General features: G+C 45.6%; 1 protein-coding gene across 2 annotated transcripts in view; it reads left to right on the top strand.

The window, feature by feature from the left end:
• The window catches only part of RCOR1 (REST corepressor 1), a 116509-nt gene that overhangs the window by 62881 nt on the left and 34700 nt on the right, over nucleotides 1–18928 (top strand). For both annotated transcript variants that reach the window (XR_011471125.1, XM_070411577.1), the window contains exon 3: nucleotides 4688–4771. Coding sequence is in view for 1 of the 2 variants with exons in the window: in XM_070411577.1 (XP_070267678.1) it covers nucleotides 4688–4771 (84 nt within the window). In the remaining variant the exon portion in view is untranslated. The remainder of the gene's footprint in view (nucleotides 1–4687; nucleotides 4772–18928) is intronic.

Here is an 18928-nt window from a genome sequence, read left to right as displayed (position 1 = left end):
CTTTAAGCGGACTAATATCAGAGTCATTGGAGTGCCAGAAGATGAGAGACAGCAAGATATTGAAAACCTATTTCAAGAAATAATGGCAGAAAACTTCCCCCACCTGGAGAAAGAAATGGACTTACAGGTCCAAGAAGCGCAGAGAACCCCAAACAAAAGGAATCCAAAGAGGACCACACCAAGACACATCATCATTAAAATGCCAAGAGCAAAAGACAAAGAGAAAATCTTAAAAGCAGCAAGAGAAAGAGGCTCAATTACCTACAAGGGAATACCCATACGACTGTCAGCTGATTTCTCAACAGAAACTTTGCAGGCCAGAAGGGAATGGCAAGAAATATTCAAAGTGCTGAATACCAAGAACCTACAACCAAGATTACTTTATCCAGCAAAGCTATCATTCAGAATTGAAGGTCAGATAAAGAGCTTCACAGATAAGGAAAAGCTAAAGGAGTTCATCACCGCCAAACCAGTATTATATGAAATGCTGAAAGGTATCCTTTAAGAAGAGGAAGAAGAAGAAAAAGGTAAAGATACAAATTATGAACAACAAACATGCATCTATCAACAAATGAATCTAAGAATCAAGTGAATAAATAACCTGATGTACAGAATGAACTGGTGATTATAATGGAATCAGGGACATAGAAAGGGAATAGACTGACTATTCTTGGGGGGAAAAGGGGTGTGGGAGATGCGGGAAGTGACTGGACAAAAATCATGCACCTATGGATGAACACGGTGGGGAGTGAGGGTGGAGGGTGGGGTGGGAGCTGGAAGGAGGGGAGTTACGGGGGGAAAAAAGAGGAACAAATGTAATAATCTGAACAATAAAGATTTAATTAAAAAAAAAAAAGTATAAAAAAAAAAAAAAAAAAAGAAGTTACAAAGTTAGTACAGAGAATTCCCATATACCCCATACCGTGTTTCCCCTGTGATTAATGTCTTACATTAGTATGGTACATTTGTTAGTTGATGAACCAATATTCGTTCAGTGTTATTACCTGGAACCATACTTTATTCAGATTTCCTTAGTGTTTCCTTGATGTCCTTTTTCTGTCCCAGGATCCCATCCACGATTCACATTGCATGTGGCTGTCGTGTCTCATCAGGCAACTCTTGGCTGTGACAGTTCCTTACAGCCTCCCTTGTTTTTGATGACTCAGCGGTTTTGAGGAGTATGAGTCAGGATTTTTGTAAAATGTTCTTCAGTTGGGACCTGTCTGATGTTTTCTGATTATTAGACTGAGGGATTGGGGAGGAAGACCACAGAGGTGCAGTGATGCCATTCTCATCACACCCCCTCGGGCAGGTGCTATTGCCGTGAGGCAGTCACTGTCAGTGGAGACCGGCATCACAGTGTTTGTCGGGCCTCCTCACCCCACCCACTCAAGTTCACATCTAAAGTTCATCTTTCAGCTTTAGAACAGTTCAGCTATGATCCTACTACCCAGAGCTACATGTTGTTAGTTATTGTCCAGAATTTTAGTTTTGTTCTTTTTCAAAACTCCTTAAATTGGACATGTGTTTTTAAAAAAATAAATACTTTTATTGATTTCAGGGAGGAAGGGAAAGGGAGAGAGAGATAGAAACATCAATGATGAAAGAGAATCATTGATTGGCTGCCTCCTGCATGCCCCACACTGAGGATCGAGCCGCAACCTGGGCATGTGCCCTGGGATTCAAATCGTGACCTCCTGGTTCATAGGTCAACACCCAACCACTGAGCCCCACTGGCCGGGCTGGACGTAATTTTATTTTTTATAGGTAGTGCTTATGAAATCTTGTTTACTTACTTTCCTTTTTCTTTTTGAGTATCAACCTTCCTTTCAGGATGTTTTTCCTGAGCATGTTCTTTAGTGCACGTAAAGTCTCCATAAGTGTCCATGTGAAATGTCCCATGTTGCCCATGTTTCTGCACGTTTTGCAGGGTACACGCTAAGATTTCCTCTCAGTCGATAAAGATAGTATTCCGCTATCTCTGGCTTCTATTGCTGGTGGTTTGTCATTTATTTGGAGGTGATATTTTTCTCTCAGGCTTTAAAAATTTATATCAACCTTTACTCTAAAGGCCTTTATATATATATATATATATATATATATATATGATTTTTACAGAGAGGAAGGGAGAGGGATAGAGAGTTAGAAACATCGATGAGAGAGAAATATCGACCAGCTGCCTCTTGCATGCTCTCCACTGGGGATCGAGCCTGCAACCAAAGGTACATATCCTTGACCAGAATTGAACCCTGGACCTTTCAACCCGCAGGCAACGCTCTGTCCACTGAGCCAAACTGGTTAGGGTTTGTTTGTTTTGTTTTGTTAATCTTCACTTGAGTATATTTTTTCCATTGATTTTGAGAGACTGAGAGACACAGTGAGAGAGGGAGAGAGAAAGATATTGATGTGAGAGAGAGGCAGTGATTGGTTGCCCCCTGCATGGGCTCTGACTGGGGATCCAACCTGTAACCTGGGTATATACACTGACCAGGAATCGACAATGCTCCAACCAGCTGAGCCACCCTGGCCAGGGCTAGGGTCCTCATACATTTTCACGCCTAGCCCTGCAATCAACCATTTCTTCAAGGAGGCCTTATTCCTTTTACTGGTGAGTGGTATTTAGAAACCAAGATCTGGGAGCTACATGTGCTCAGTTGCTGCTGGATTGTCATTGCATCAGGACCCTTCCAGTGGGCAGAACTGGGAAGTAACTGTGTGTGTGTGTGTGTGTTTGTGTGTGTGTGTGCACGCAGACAGGTGCACACACCCACATTTCTAATTCTGTTGAAAACTATGATTTCCTATTGTTACTCTCATTTCTCTGGAGCACCACAGAACTTTTTCTAGCCCCCCCTTTCTGTATTTGCAACTCATTCACTCAGAGTAATTGTTTTGAGATTCATTCATGTTACATGCTTAAATAATTCATTCCTTTTTCTTGCTGAGTTTTATTCCATTGAATGGATATACCACATTTTAGGAAATTGTGAGACTTTCCCCCCAAGTGATAGTGTCGTTTTACATTCCCACCAGCAGGGCCCTCCCACCGCGGCCCCTGGTCCCGTCTGCCAGCAGCCCTGCTCCTGCTACCACTGCTCCCACGCCCTGACGGTGCCAGTTCCCCCACAGTATCGCTACACCTTGGTGTTGTCAGACTTTTTCATTTTAATTTGCAATCCAAATGAAAATTTTAAATAATTTTCAACTACAGTTGATGTACACTATTATATTACTTTTGGGTATATATACAACATTTATATAATTTACAAAGTGATCACCCCAATAAGTCTAGTACCCACCTGACACCATCTATAATAATAAAAGGGTAATATGCTCCAGACATCCTTCTGGACAAAGCCGGGGCCGGAGCAAAGCCGCCTGGGTCCCGGGTGCCTGCTGGTGGCCAGGAGCAAAGCCCGGGCCCTGGATGCCAGAGGAAAGCCGGTGCCCGCAGCTGGGGGAAGGAAGGCCTACTCTTGCACGAGTTTTCGTGCATCGGGCCTCTAGTAGTTATTATAATATGATTGACTATATTCCCTGTGCTGTACTTTACCTCCCTGTGACTGTTTTTATAACTGGCAATTTGTACTTCTTAATCTCTTAGCATTTTTCATATTCCCAACCCCCCTTCCATGTTGCAATCATCAAAATGGTCTCTGTATCTATGAGTTTGTTTCTTTTTTTAAAAAATATATTTTATTAATTTTTTACAGAGAGGAAGGGAGAGGGATAGAGAGTTAGAAACATCGATGAGAGAGAAGCATCGATCAGCTGCCTCCTGCACACCCCCTACTGGGGATGTGCCTGCAACCAAGGTACATGCCCTTGTCCGGAATTGAACCTGGGACCCTTCAGTCCCCAGCCCGATGCTCTATTCAATGAGCCAAACCGGCTAGGGCTATGAGTTTGTTTCTTTATTTTCTTTTTTAGATGCCATATATGAGCACAATCATATGGTATTTCTCTTTCTCTGTCTGACTTATTTCATTTAGCATAATACACCCTGGGTCTATTTCTGTTGTTACAAATGGCAAGATTTCCTTCTTTCTTATGGCACCTGTAAACCTGTGGGCCTATTGTTTTGTATCACAGATTTTTAAGAATTTGAATGTACTTCAGAAGTTTCCTTTCAAGTTAAATATTTTTAATAAGTTATTCTTTAATAAAGTTTTTGAAGGAATCTTTGGATTCCTGTTGTTAAGCCACCCAAAAGTTACACTGGCAGAGAAGGGTGAGGGTATGCTAAGCACACTGGAAGGATTCGTGTTTTAAGAGGATCTTGGAGCAGCTTTCCTTTTGGATGTCCCATGTCTGAAAACAGCATCGTCGTGTACAGTGCTTTAAGCCTTGGGTGCCGAGCCAGTCTGAGTTCATTCCTGACTACGTCCTTCCAGCTGAGTGACCCGTTTAGTTTCTTTACCTAATAGTATGAGATAATGACACCTGCTTGTTAAGTAAGTAATAACGTAGGAGAAGACTTAGAAATGTTTCCGGGGACTTCAGAGCCTGCTCCCCGCCCCCATCACCTGTGGTGGCGGTGAGTATGCAGGCTCCATTGGCGGATTTCAGTCCAGGGTGGCTGATGGCATCAGGGTCTGAGCTTAGAAGATCAGAGCCGTGTTGTTGATCATTGCTTCACATGTCTGTTAAATTACAATAAGCATTCTCTCTTTTTATTTCTACCAAGCCAAATTAGCAAGACGCAGTCAAGAACGAGACAATCTTGGCATGCTGGTCTGGTCGCCTAATCAGAATCTATCAGAAGCAAAACGTAAGTTTTAAAGCACCTTTATTTTTCACTGTCTTTCTTAATGCAAAGTTTTAAATAAGTTTTGTAGCTCAAAGTCCCTACATATATGACAGTTCTCTTACATTTTAAAAATAATTTCAAGAGTTTGAAAGTATATATCTTTTGTGACCTGTCATGATTGAAAGATTTCTAAGCTGTGGTTTCACAATCTCCTTTTTTCAAAATGCTGTACAAGCTAATACTGAAGTAACTAGGAGGAAAGGCCTAGAGGGGAAGGAACATCGTAATGCAATGTGTAACCCCACCAGCTGGGAGTTTATAGGGTTATAAAGATGAAGAGTTGAACAGATTTCTAATTTGAAAGATTACAAAGGTCAAGTGTGAGATTTTGGAATGGGCATCGTAATACAAGACGTAAGCCTAGCTAGAAGTAAAACTTTGGAATTGGCTGTTTGTTTCATGTGTTTAAAATCTTACTAGGATGACTATTCTGGGCTACTTTGGATTTGTGTTGGAGCAGGGGCAGGTAGGGGACCTAAAGCTATTAGTAATATTAGTTGTATTTTCAGAGTTTGCTTTTTCAAATTTTCTGTCTCTTTTGCTCAAATGATACCATTCAAAAATAATTTTATATCTGATATATTACCGTACCTTTGCCATTTTCAAAGTTTTTATTTTCTTCATAACTTAAAAGAGAGAAGAAAAACTAAATTTCCACCCTAGTTGGTTTGGCTCAGGGGATAGGGCGTCAGCCTGTAGACTGAAAGGTCCTGGGTTCGATTCCTGGTCAGGGCACATGCCTGGGTTGCAGGCTTGATCCCCAGTAGGGGGCATGCAGGAGGCAGCCAATCAGTGATTCTCTCTCATCATTGATATTTCTATCTCTCTTTCCTTCTCCCTTTCTGAAATAAATAAAAATATATATTAAAACAAAAAGAAAAACTAAATTTCCTTTGAGAATTTTTTAGTGGGGGTCTGGATGGAATTAATGGGAACTTGGAAATCACATGCAAAATTTTTCTAGAGAAATGACATTGGATTTTTAAAAGGGTCTTTGACCAATAAAAAAGGCTAATAATCAATTTTATAAAACAGGACAGGGCTTTAAAAAGCAATCAGTGGTGAATGCTCATCAGAAAACTGTTAAGTTGTGAGCAGAGTCTGGACTCTTAGGCTTTGACGAGGGTTTCCCACATTATGTGCTACAGCATTAAATCGTGTGAACACATTACTGCCAAGCAGTGTGACGATGCTGCACGTTAAATACCCCCCCTCTTGTACTCAGGATCTGTGTTAGCATTTAAGATGCAAAGAGCTCTCATGGTAAAGAAACATGTTTAATTTTGGTCAAGAAGGATCCTTTTTGGTGTAATATCCTCCCTGGAACATGGGAAATTGAACTGCTCTTACTAAAGCTAAATTTAGCAATAATAATCTATAATAATAAAAGTATAATATGCTAATTACACTGGACAGCCGAACAGCCTTTCGGACGTCCTTCCAGATGAAGCCATGGTGGCAGGGGCTGAGGCAGAGGCGGTTAGGGGCGATCAGGCAAGCAGGCAGAGTGGTTAGGGGCGATTAGTCAGGCAGGCAGGCGAGTGGTTAGGAGCCAGTGGTCCCAGATTGCAAGAGGGATCCCTGATTGTGAGAGGGTGTAGGCTGGGCTGACAGACACCGCCCCCCCCCCCCCCCCCGCATGAATTTTGTGCACTGGGCATCTAGTCAGCCCCTCTCTCTCTCTCTCTCTCTCTCTCTCTCTCTCTCTATATATATGCCTAAGTGACCGGTTGTTGTGACATGCACTGACCACTAGGGGGCAGATGTTCAACGCAGGAGCTGCCCCCAACCTGCAGGCGCTCTGATCGCCAATGGGGCCTGCCGGCCAACCTCCTGGTCCCTCCCACCGGCTGGCAAGTCCCAATCGCCTGATTGGAACCGGGCCCTGGGCTGTGATGGGGAACCAGGGGTGGGTGGAGGCAGATGCGGGCGGGGAGGCGGGGAACTGCGCAGTGGCAGCGCACGTAAGGCGAGGGAAGGAGGAGGTGGAGAGGCAGGGAACCTGATCGGCCCTGTTCGCCAGCCAGGCCTAGGGACCCCACCTGTGTATGAATTTCGTGCACTGGGCCTCTAGTCTCAGTATAATCTGCTTGTAAGAGTGCCTGGATTTTGCCTTCATCAGATTGCTGCTTGATGAGTTTATAATGGAGAACAGAGCAGCAGAAGGAAGTGTGTTGGCATTCCTGATGCCTTCACTGTGGGGAGGACCTAAAGTACTCCCTCCCTTTTTTGAGCACTTGTAGTAACTTACAAAAGCACCCGGTTCCATTTTTGTACATGTTCTTTCTACCAGGGAGCTGAAAAGCTGCTGTCTGAGCGCTGTTTTCTTGAACTCTGCTCACTAACCTGCTCCCTAACATCTCTGAGATGGTGTTGTCCTACCGTGTTGGCCATCCCACTGCAAGTTAAACCCTAAGGGTTATTAGATGGTTTGATTTTGGGGTCTCTTTTTATCTCCGTTGCCCTCCTGGATATATTGTATTTGATGACAGTGCCCATCTTTTTTTTTTTTTTTTACACATAAATTTATTGATTTCAGAGAGGAAGGGAGGCATGCCCCCCACTGGAGATCGAGCCGCAACCCAGGCATGTACCCTTGACTGGAATGGAACCCGGGACCCTTCAGTCTACAGGCTGACGCTCTATCCACTGAGCAAAACCAGCCAGGGTGACATTGCCCATCTTAAATTATGGTGCCCAGAACTGAATATTAAGAATAGTTGGCCAGGGCGGGGGGGGGGGGGGGGGGGGGGAGAGGGGGGGGAGTGGGCTCCCAATCCAGTTTCAGATGGTTTTCCCACCGCCCTCCATTGTGGGTCCCAGCAGCTTGGGCAGCTGGGGTGGCTGGAGAAGTGGCAGCAGCCAGTCAACCCAGGTTCTCAAAGGTTCTAGGCAGCCTCAGTTCTCAGGCCCTCAGCTGCATGCCACCTCCATGGTGCCCAAGAGGAAGGTCAGCTCCCCCTATAGGCAGCAAAGGAGGAGGTCAGCAAGGCTGTCAGCCAAACCTGCTCCTGCAAAAAAAATGGGAATGAAGCCAAAAAAGGTGGCAGGAAAGGACGAATCTGCAGACAAAAACGTGCATACGGAAGGGAAAGGGGAGCAAAGGAAAAGCAGGCCAAGTGGCTGACCAGGAACCTAAAGATCTACCTATGGAAAACGGAACTGAAAAGGAGGAGAGAAAGAAGCCAAGTCTGATTAATACCACATACCACGTCTTCTCTGTGGTCCCTGTCTCCCTTCTTGCACAATCCAGAGGAAGATTGTTGTTGATCCTCACCCGAGCACATTTTTTTCATTGATTTTCAGGGAGAGTGGAAGAGAGAGGGAAGGACAGAGAGAAACATCAATGGGAGAGAAACACACCGATTGGTTGCCTCCTGCATGCCCCCGAACAGAGCCCGGGCTGGGGAGGAGCCTGCAACCAAGGTACATGCCTTTGACCAGAATTGAACCCGAAACCCTTTGGTCCGCAGGGCAACGCTTCATCCACTGAGCCAAACCAGCCAGGGCCAGAGGGAGATTTTTTTTTTTTAATACATTTTATTGAATTTTTACAGAGAAGAAGGGAGAGGGATAGAGTTAGAAACATTGATGAGAGAGATCGATCAGCTGCCTCCTGTACGCCCCCCCAGTAGGGATGTGCCCGCAACCAAGGTACATGCCCTTGACCGGAATCGAACTTGGGACCCTTGAGTCTGCAGGCCGACGCTCTATCCACTGAGCCAAACCGGTTTGGCAGATTTTTTTATCAACTATTTTACAAATGCAAGGTTTTTTAGTAGCTGTAGAAACATCTTTAAGAAGGAGGAAATTGTACCTCATCCCAATTTTTAAAGTGTAAATGCTTTTTTTTAAAGAGTGAAATAATTTTCTGGTTGTTAATTTTTTGGTACAATCAGAAAATAGTGGGATATTGAATATGTGAGGTTTTGTCTTGAGTGTCAGCCAAACATTACGTAGATGGGGGTAGTTCTTATATCCTATCATACAAGGCATAGTAAGGCAATTTGGAGTCAGTCATGCGTATGTCTTGAATATTTTAAATTACTTGCATTCCATGTTTTTGGCAGAATTGTTCCCTAAAGAAAACCACTCCTTCATCTTGACTCTCCCTGTCAGAATCTTGGGCGCTAACAGACGGTAGACGGGGAGCCCGTCCAGCTTTGCTGGTTCTACCCCTTGGTTCATGTTCTAAATGCATCTCGAGAGTTGAGTTCATGAGCTCCAGTTCTCTCTGCATTTCAGCCACGATCTTGTTATTACACCTCACGGCTGTCACTGCCTCCTGCTGCGGGTTCCCTGTCAGCATCTTTGGAGCCAGAGTTTGATTTTAATATTATCTTATGCAGAAGAAAAGAACAGAATATGAAAAGTTAATAGATTTTAAAACAATGGTATTGGCTACAGTGAAATTTAGCTTTAACATAAGCCCTTCCTGTAATGGTTAAAACTTTAAAAACCAATTTAAAAGTATTATTTGTATATTTTGAAAGAATAAAGAAACCGTTCACTCATTATTTCATTATCCAGAGATAATTGTTAAACATCTTGGGGTGTTTTTGTAATCCTTATCCCTCTCTATGCATCCTATCTAATAAAGCGGGGATATGCTAATTGACCCTCACACAGTCACAAAGATGGCGGCACCCACAGCCAATAAGAAGGGAATATGCTAATCGACTGCCACACCCTCAAAGATGGTGGCGCCCAGTCCCCTCAGCCCCCCAGCCACCCAGGGCCGGCACGAGGTGCAGGTAACCAGGTCTGGCTGAGCTTGCACAGCCGGCAGTGGCAGCAGCAGAGATGTGGTGGTCACGTCACCTTCCCCTGATCAACGGGTCACCTCCCGCCCCTGAGGGCTCCTGGACTATGAGGGGGCAGGCCAGGCTGAGTGACCACCCCCCTCCAGTGCATGAATTTTCATGCACCGGGCCTCTAGTATTTGTATAAGTGAGGTGATGGCATGTCCTTCACTTAACATCATCAATAGGTTCTTGGCAACTGCAACTTTAAGTGAAAAACAGAGTATAACAAAACCAGTTGTACCCCAGGCTAGTTGATAGAACAAGAGTTAAGTTATTGTACAAAACTTCTAAATGAAAACCCAAAACATTCCTTTTTAAAAAATATATACTTTTTTGCCCTAATCGGTTTGGCTCAGTGGATAGAGCGTCGGCCTGTGGACTGAAGGGTCCCAGGTTTGATTCCGGTCAAGGGCATGTACCTTGGTTGCGGGCACATCCCCAGTGGGAGATGTGCAGGAGGCAGCTGATCGATGTTTCTCTCTCATCGATGTTTCTAACTCTTATCCCTCTTCCTCTCTGTAAAAAAAATCAATTATATATATATATATATATATATATATATATATATATATATATATATATTTCAGAGAGGAAGGGAAGGGAGAGAGAGATAGAAACATCAGTGACGAGAGAGAAGCATTGATGGCTGCCTCCTGCACTCCCCCTGCTATGTGCCCTGACCAGAACAAACTGTGACCTCCTGGTTCATAGGTCGATGCTTAATCACTGAGGCACACTGGCCTGGCAAAACATTAATATTAGACATTGAAATAAATGTGAGTTACACAGACATCTAAGAATGATGAATAAAAACAAATTAGATAATGATTTTCCAACCCACTGATTCCAGTTCAGGGTCACAGATGGCTGGACCCTCTCTTGGCTGCTCAGGGTGCAAGGTGGGACCACCCTAGACATCCTCCCATCTCAGGTGACCTCACAACCACTAACACATTCCCACTGGGACTGTGTAGACATGCCATTCACTTCCTGTGCTCGGCCCTGGTCAGGAATCAATTATTGCCTGCCCCTGCCCCCCATCAACGTTGTAACAAAATGATGTTATTCCAGGATCTGCTGTATGTGTGTGCACTGTCTTCTGAACACTGACTTCAGCATTTCCCATGTTGTGAATCTCTTGTACACATTTTTTTAAAAAATTGATTTCAGAGAGGAAGGGAGAGGGGGAGAGAGATAGAAATATCAATGATGAGAATCATTGATCGGCTGCCTCTTGCACACCCCCTACTGGGGATCGAGCCTACAGCCTGGGCATGTGCCCTTGACTAGAATCGAACCCGGGACCCTTCGGTCTGCAGGCTGACGCTCTATCCACTGAGCCAAACCAGCTAGGGCTCTTGTACACATTTTAATAGCTGTGGGCTCTTCTATCATGTGGGCATATCAGTGTACTTAACCATTCTTCTCTGGAATAGTTAGATTGCTTCTAATTTGTTGCTTTTGTAAAAGAAGGCTGTAGCGAAAAACTGAACGATAGAGCTTTGTCCTCTTATTTCGTTTTATTTTTTGTGTTTTTAGTATTTGCTTAGGCTATATCCTTAGGAATGGAATGTGGGTTGACGGGAATTTATTTATCTGCTAACGTGTGAGTATGGTTCCTGTCAGCAGGTGCTGGTTTGTGGAGCTTTGGGAATCATACTCCTTGATTAATAGTCTAATCATAGGCCTTAAGATGTGATTATAGTGTTAATGCAAACAGCACCAATAATTTCTCTGCCATCTGTCTTTCCCCCAGATATATAGGCAGAAAAGAAGTCTTTTTTATTTTGAAAGAATGTGAAAGCGTTGGTTGTCCGTTGTTGGCTCTGATTCTGCGGAGAAATGGGGTAATTTTGAGCTTGCGTAGATTTCTAAATGAGGTCCCCTGTGCAAGTCCTACATTTGTTTCTTCTCAAGTAGCTGCTGAAGTTCTGCCTCTTAGGGTTACTGCAAGTTCACACAGTTACTCTGTGGTCATAAAAGTAAATGCTATTGTAGTGATTTCAGGCAATACAGAACATGTAATGTAGACAGGTAAAGCCCTCTTATAGTTACTATTTACAATATATATGCTTTTGCTAATATTTTAAAGCTTTTTATCACAAAATATGAGCTGTTCAGCAATTTGCTCTTATCAGTATATGTGGGACTTGGTTCTGTCTCAATAAATGTACCTAATTTTTAATAGGTATTGGTGTATCATAACTTAGTCTTTTATTATTTTTTTTAAACAAAATTCCCTATTGGTGGATATTTGAAATCTTTTAGATCCTTTTTAAAACTCTCTTTAAAAACCTGTACGGTAGTGAACATTCTTATTTCTTTAGGATCAATTCCTATTCTAGGACAAAGAGCAAATATATTATTCTTATTTTTTAAAAAAAAAATAGATTTAATTTTTAGAGCAGTTTTAGGTCCACAGTCAAATTGAGCATTAGGTAGAGATTTCCCACATGCCCTGGTCCCCACACAGGCATGGCCTCCCCACGATGGACGTCCCTCACCCGCGTGGCCCTCACTACAGTCAGTGACCTACATCATACATCATTATCATCCAAAGGCTGGAGTGACATTAGGGTTCACTCTTGTGTTGTATATTCTATAAGGTTTTTGTTGTGGTTTTGAATTTTTATAAGAATTTAGTTGAGCCAAACTGACTATATTATGGGGAGCAAGATCTCAAAGGCTGCCCTATAAGTTTTGACAAATGTATGCCACGTACCCATCATTGTGGCCTACTGAGTCCTCTGTGCTCTGCCTCTGCAGGCCTCCCTGACAGCCACTGCTCTTTTACTGTCTCCATAATTTTGCCTTTTCCAGAATTCCATATAGTTGGAATCATACAGTATGTATAACCTTTTTCAGAGTGGCTGCTTTGACTTAGTAATAATGTACATTTGAGATTCTTCCATGTCTTTTTAGCTCATTTTCTTTTAGTGCTGTACAATATTCCACTGTCTGGATGTACCACAGTTTATCTATTCAAGGGCAAATATGAATAAAGCTGCTGTATACATTTGTGTGCAGGTTTTTATGTGGGCAAAAGTTTTGTGGACATAAGTTTTCAACTCTTTGGACAGATGTCTAGGAACAGGAGTGCTGGGCTGTCTGGTAAGAGTACATTTCGTTCTGTGAGAAGCTGCCAACTGTCCTCCGAAGGGGCTGCTCCATGCCTTCCCTGCTTCGCGCCCTCACCAGCGGCTGACGTTAGTGTTTGGGCCACTCTAATAGGTGTGCAGCTTATTTCCTTCTAAACTAGAAAAGAATGCATGCACACTTAAATATTCTATGTCTCCCAAGTTAGCTGCTGTTATGTTAAATTTCTGGGTGTCTGTTAATTTCTATGAACATATCTTGGTGTATGTGTTTATGTCACACTAGAGGCCTGGTGCATGAAAATTCATGCACTGGAGGTGTGGGGGTCCCTCAGCCCGGCCTGCCCCCTCTCACAATCCAGGAGCCCTCAGGGGCGGGAGGCGACCCGGCAATCAGGGGAAGGTGATGCCCCATCACACCTTTGCTGCTGCCACTGCTGACAGCGCAAGCTAGACCAGCCCTGGTTACCTGAGCCTCTGGTGGCCCTCGGCAGCTGGGGGGCTGAGGGGACTGAGGTCTCTGGAGGCAGGAGCATGGCAAGGCCGGGCCTGCCTGGGGGCGGGCCTTGTCGCGCACTTGCTGCCTTGGCAGGGCTGAGGGGACTGGGTGCTGCCATCTTGTGGCTGTGGGCACTGCCATCTTTGAAGGCGGGGCAGTCGATTAGCATATTCCCTCTTTATTGGCTGTGGCGTGAGGATCAATTAGCATACCCCCTCTTTATTAGGTAGGATAATGTGGGTGTTTCATAGTTTTAAGCATTTCTGAACAGCGCTGCAGGGAATATCCTTGAAGTTCAAATGGTGCATGCATTTAAGTTTTATGGACTTTTCCACATTTTGTCTAAAGATGAGTGTGCCTATTTTCCAAAACCTCCCAACACTGGGTAGATTATTTTCTTTTTTTTTTCTTTTTTTTTTTAATTTTTTTTTATTGATTTTTTTATAGAGAGGAAGGGAGAGAAATAGAGAGTTAGAAACATCGATGAGAGAGAAACATCGATCAGCTGCCTCCTGCACAGCTCCCACTGGGGATGTGCCCGCAACCCAAGTACATGCCCTTGACCGGAATCGAACCCGGGACCCTTCAGTCCGCAGGCCGACGCTCTATCCACTGAGCCAAACCGGTTTTGGCTAGATTATTTTCTTTAAAAAATATTTTACAATTAAAATTGTAAACACAACATAAAATTTATCATCGTACCTATTTTTACGTGTACTGTTCACTGTTATTAAGTACATTCACATTATTGTGCAACCAGCTTCCAGAACTCCCTTCATCTTGCAAAACGGAAACTGTCCCCGAACATAATGACTCTATGTCTGCCTCTCCCTCCAACCCCTAGGAACCACCCATCCCCTTTGACTCAGTGAAATGGCTACTCCAGGTCCCTCATGTAACTGGATTCATGCAGTACTTGCTTTTGTGTGACTGGCTTAGTTACTTAGCAAAATGTCCTCCAGGCTCATCTGCACGTAACGTCTCCACGCCCTGCCTTCTTGTGGGTGAATGATAGCCGTTCTGTGGGAGACCACGCTTTGTCTCTCATTCATCAACGGGCCCTTGGGTGGATGTTACTTGTGGCTGCTGTGAATCGTGCAGCCGTGAACGTGGGTGTGCAAACACCTCTTCAGACCCTGCTTTCAGCTCTCTTGGGCGTGCATCCAGGAGTGGGGTTGCTGGGTTTGCTAATGCTGGCTTTTTAATTTTCTGAGGGACCACCATGCTGGTGGCCACAGCGGCTGCTCCATGTTACACTCCTGACAGTGCACAAGGGTTCCAGTTCTCACATCCTGGTCAGCCCTTCCTTCCTGTTTTGTTTTGTTCTGTTTTGCTTTATAGTAGTCATCCTACTGGATGTGAGAAGCAGCTCATTGTGGGGCATATGAATTCCTTAAAACTTTGCTGAGCTGATAAGGGAAGGACTTTCATTAATTATTATGGTATGGAGGTTGAGCATCTTTGTATTTTGACTTTTTAATTTTTCTGTAAATAGCAGTCAACCTAAACATATTTTTTGTTTTATTTGTTGTTGTTTTAAAAATTATTTTTAGTTAAATTTATTAATCTTATCTGTGGTTTCTAGTGTACAGTCATGTGTAAGAGCAGGTCCCCCTCAATTTTATGGACATGCATACCTATGTTTCTTCTGTCCTCCCTCCTCGTTCACACCATTGTTACCTGGATCATTGAACTCTTGCCCTTCACTTACATTAAACTCATATGTACTTTGGTTTATGTCTGGACTCTGGATTTATTTCGTTGGTGTATCGGTTGATTTGGTACCATTTTATTTTTCTCAGTGTTCCTGGCTCATGTCCTTATTCTTCTAGGCGAATCTTAGTGCATCAGGAGTGAGGGTGACAGGAAGCTTATATTCTAGTGGAGAAAGAGGGAAAAATGACTATGTAAACAAATTTCTTCTAGTCTAACTCTTGCTTTTCAGGTGTTGAAAACAGTTCAGTCTGATGCTTAAGGTTCCACAGCTAGTTAGTAGCCAAGTTTCAGCTAGACTTCTGGTCTATAGCCTGCGTTACTACCCACATCTGCCTTCCCATCCTGCTTCATTAAATAAACGGTAATTGAATACTGATAGCACACTAATTGCTTTGGGCCGTGTCTAAGATACAACCTTTGGGGATGCCTGGAAAATGGGCCTTGTAGAGACATTTCATGTAGAGGAAATGTAACTAATTTCAAGTAACATAGAGGAGAACAATAGTTGTAAATAGTATAGTAAATGATTGTGGAAAATCACTGAAACACTGCCATGAGATTCAGGCGCCGTGGAGTGGAGGGAGGCTGAAGCCTGTGGTGGAATCGAGTTGCACAGTGAGAGGAACTAAAAGTGTCCGCGTGTTGAATGGACAGTTGATGCTCATGTTATTTTAGCGTCAACATCTCCTCTGTGCTTGGTGCTCTGATGCTCCCTTGGGACCCAGCAGGAAGTGCTCCGGTTTCCTGGGTAGCACGGAGGGAAGCGGTGGAAACTGTTGACATTTAAGTAAAATATTGAGGAATGAATGAGTTCGCTGGCTGGGCAAGGGACACCAGTGCATTCTAGACAGAAGAAAGACTGGCATTTGCACAGACGTGCAGACGTGGGGAGGAAATGCACACTTCACTTTGGAGGCCAGCCTGGCTCTGACACATGTTGTCCCTGGGGAATGAGAAGCAATGACGCTGGAAAGGCAGGCAGACTTCTTACAGGGATGAGGATTTTTGAGGGATTTTAGTTAGGAGCAAAATAATTTACATTAGAAAGCTCTTGACAGCCTGTGGTTTAGAGCAGAGCTGGGGCGTGGGGGGCGTGGGGAGGGGCTGGAGTTGGGGACTGGGGAGCAGTGGGAGGACTGGAGGGCCTGGGACTGGAGGCTTCCCTGTGAGTAAGCCGTCGTGCACTTCCCGGTGAGAATCTGACGCTCTTACTAGGCCAGTGCTGTTCTGAGTGGCTGTGAAGGCAGCAGTGTCAGGAGTGGTTGAACTTGCTCAAAGGGGATGAGGCCATAGGAGTGTGGGCTCAGTGCTGGCCCAGGGGTCTTTACATGCCTTTAAGCAGGGTGCTCCTGTCTGTTCATCAGCACTGTTCCATCCTTGACCCACAGGGGAGTGCGACACCTGCCAGGCACTTGGTGCTGCTCCCTCGTCCCCCGCCCTGTTGTGATGTGTGCAGCTGCCCCTGCAGGGGTGCTCCTCCCTGCTCCTCCCCACCCCGTTCCAGGCTGCCCTCCCTCGGGGCCTCCCTGCTCCTCCACATGATCTGCACCCTGGATGCCCGCCCTGCTCTCCCCGCCCAATGGCTTTGGCAGTCTCCTCCCTCCGGGTGGCTGCTGGGCTGGGTGCAGTACCTGTACTTCCACTCCCACGGAGACCTACCTGCCGTTTGCACTGTGTAGGGAAGCAGTTGAGGGTTAACTAAACAAGGGATCCCAAAAGGTGTGTTTACCAGATAATCTTGTCTCTGAAATGTATTTAGAGTTAGGCCAGCTCTTAGTCACAGTCTGGTTCATTTTACCATTTGAAGGAAAAACAAAAAAAGTTTACCAATGCAAGTGTGGTCAAATCTAATAGAAAACTGTGGCCTGAGAGAATTCTTAGCAGGGAGCTGTAGAATAGAGAACAGGACAGGAAAGGGAATATTGAAGGTGATTTGTTACTGTTTGATTCTTTGGAAGGGAGGGTTGGAAAGAGCTGACTTGGCGCTGGAGGGGAGGCCTGCCTGTCAGCCACGCTCCCTGCTGGCGGTTTCCCAGAGAAGCGCCTCCTCCACTCTGCCGCAGGGGCTGCTGGGAATCAGTGAGAGGGTCGTCCTCGTGGGTTTATGCGTTATGTAGTTCATAGGTCGTGCCTAATGGGTGCTTTTGCAGTTATTTAAGTGACTGATTGTACTTTGTTTTTATTTATGACAATGAGGAGAAACTGGTGCAACGGTGAGAAGCACCGGCCTCTTGAATAGGCAGGGACGGCACTCGTGCGCTATGCCAGTCAGGCTGGCTCGGTGGTGAACGCTGGCTGACTAGTAACTGTAGAGAAAGAAACTAACACATGTGACATGCTAGACACGCCAAATTTAAAATTGGTCAAAAACCAAAGGCAAATTCGAGACTTCAAAATAAGTCTACTTTCTTGGGAGTGAGACCTGCAGTGTACATGGAAGTCGTTCTGTGTCAGCGCATGTCCTTCACACATTTCCAGGTACACTGTGTGTGCAAGTTTCAGTTACGTAGTCAATGTAAATGCCTAAACTTTCACATGAACATGTGGTGAATGTCAGAGGTCTATTCAGAACATTCTAGTCCGCTATAATTTCAAGCCAAAGACCTGGCCGTTGGGCACCAGGCCCTGCATCGCCCAACCTGACCCGACTTCTGCCTCCTGGACCTCCCAGCATGCTTCCCGTGCAGGACTCCTCCCAGCCACTCCTTGCCATCCTGCAGCGGCGCTCTCCGAGGCCTCCTCTCACCACACTAAAATGGCCACGTGCTGGTTCCTTCCTCCCATCCATCACCCGGCCTAGCACTGCTGCGTCTCTCCTGGCGAGCGCAGCGGCGGGCCCTTTGCTCAGTTCTCCGTCAGCTCTCTGTGGGCATGTGGGAAACATACCATGACCACCTGTCCGGTGAGCGAGCAGATGATGGGGTGGGCACTCCTGGATGGAGATGGTAAGTACAGGCTTTGGGGCTCTGTTTTGCAACTTGGGCCATTTGGGGGCCATTCCTTTGCTCAGTAAATATTTGAGCGGCTGGATGTGTCCGGCACTGGAGGAAGACAAGACTGAGCAGCCTAGCCCGGCCGGTGCAGCTTTGTCTCAGTGGGAACTGCTGGGGTGATTGTGGGCTCACTGCCCCCAGGGAAACAGGACTTCACATTCTCACCTGTTTGTTCTGTGACTGGAGGATGCAGGGGTTGGGGCGGGATAAGCTAACTTTGGCCTTGGTTTTCATCTCTTTATGAATAAACTAGAGGCCTGGTGCACAAATTCATGCATGGATGGTCCCTCTGGGTGGCCTGCAGGGATGGGGCCGAAACCCGAAGTCCAACGCCACCTGCAGCTCCTACCTGCTGCTCCCGCTCATCCCTGCCCCGATCGGGAGAGGCTCGTGCCATAGCAGCACTCACCAGCCATGAGCCCTGCATCTGGCGCCCTCCCAAGGGGAGTGGATTGCAGGATTGGGCCAAAACTGGCTCTCTGACATCCCCCAAGGGGTACTGGATTTCGAGAGGGTGCAGGCTAGGCCGAGGGACCCCATCGGTACAAGATCGTGGCCAGGGAGGGACCGCGGGAGGACTCCAGGGCATGTCTGGCCCCGTCTTGCCCAGTCCCCATCAGGGCCGATTGAGGCCGGCCAGCCGGGGAGGGACACAGGAGGTTGGCCAGCTGGGGAGGGAGTGCAGGAGGGCTCCAGTGCATTTCAGACCCATCTCACTCAGTCCCAATCAGCCGGACCCCAGCAGCAAGGTAACCTAACCCTGGTGGTCAGTGCACGTCATAGTGAGCGGTTGAGCAGCCTTAGCATATCATTAGCATATTACGCTTTGATTGGTTGAACAGTCGACCGGTCACCGGATGACCAGACACTTAGCATATTAGGCTTTTATTATATAGGACTAGTGGCTGAGTGCAGGAAATTCATGCACTGGGGCAGGGGGAGGGTTCCCCAGCCTGGTCTGTACCTTGTCACAGTGCGGAAGCCCCGCGATCCATCGCCCCAAAGAGGTA

This window comes from Myotis yumanensis, unplaced genomic scaffold (assembly GCF_028538775.1).
Source record: "Myotis yumanensis isolate MYYU_CA2020_CCGP unplaced genomic scaffold, mMyoYum1.0.hap1 SCAF_1, whole genome shotgun sequence".
Classification (NCBI taxonomy): domain Eukaryota; kingdom Metazoa; phylum Chordata; class Mammalia; order Chiroptera; family Vespertilionidae; genus Myotis; species Myotis yumanensis.
The sequence above is the reverse complement of the archived record's forward strand: the minus strand, read 5'-3'. Positions and strand labels throughout refer to the sequence as shown.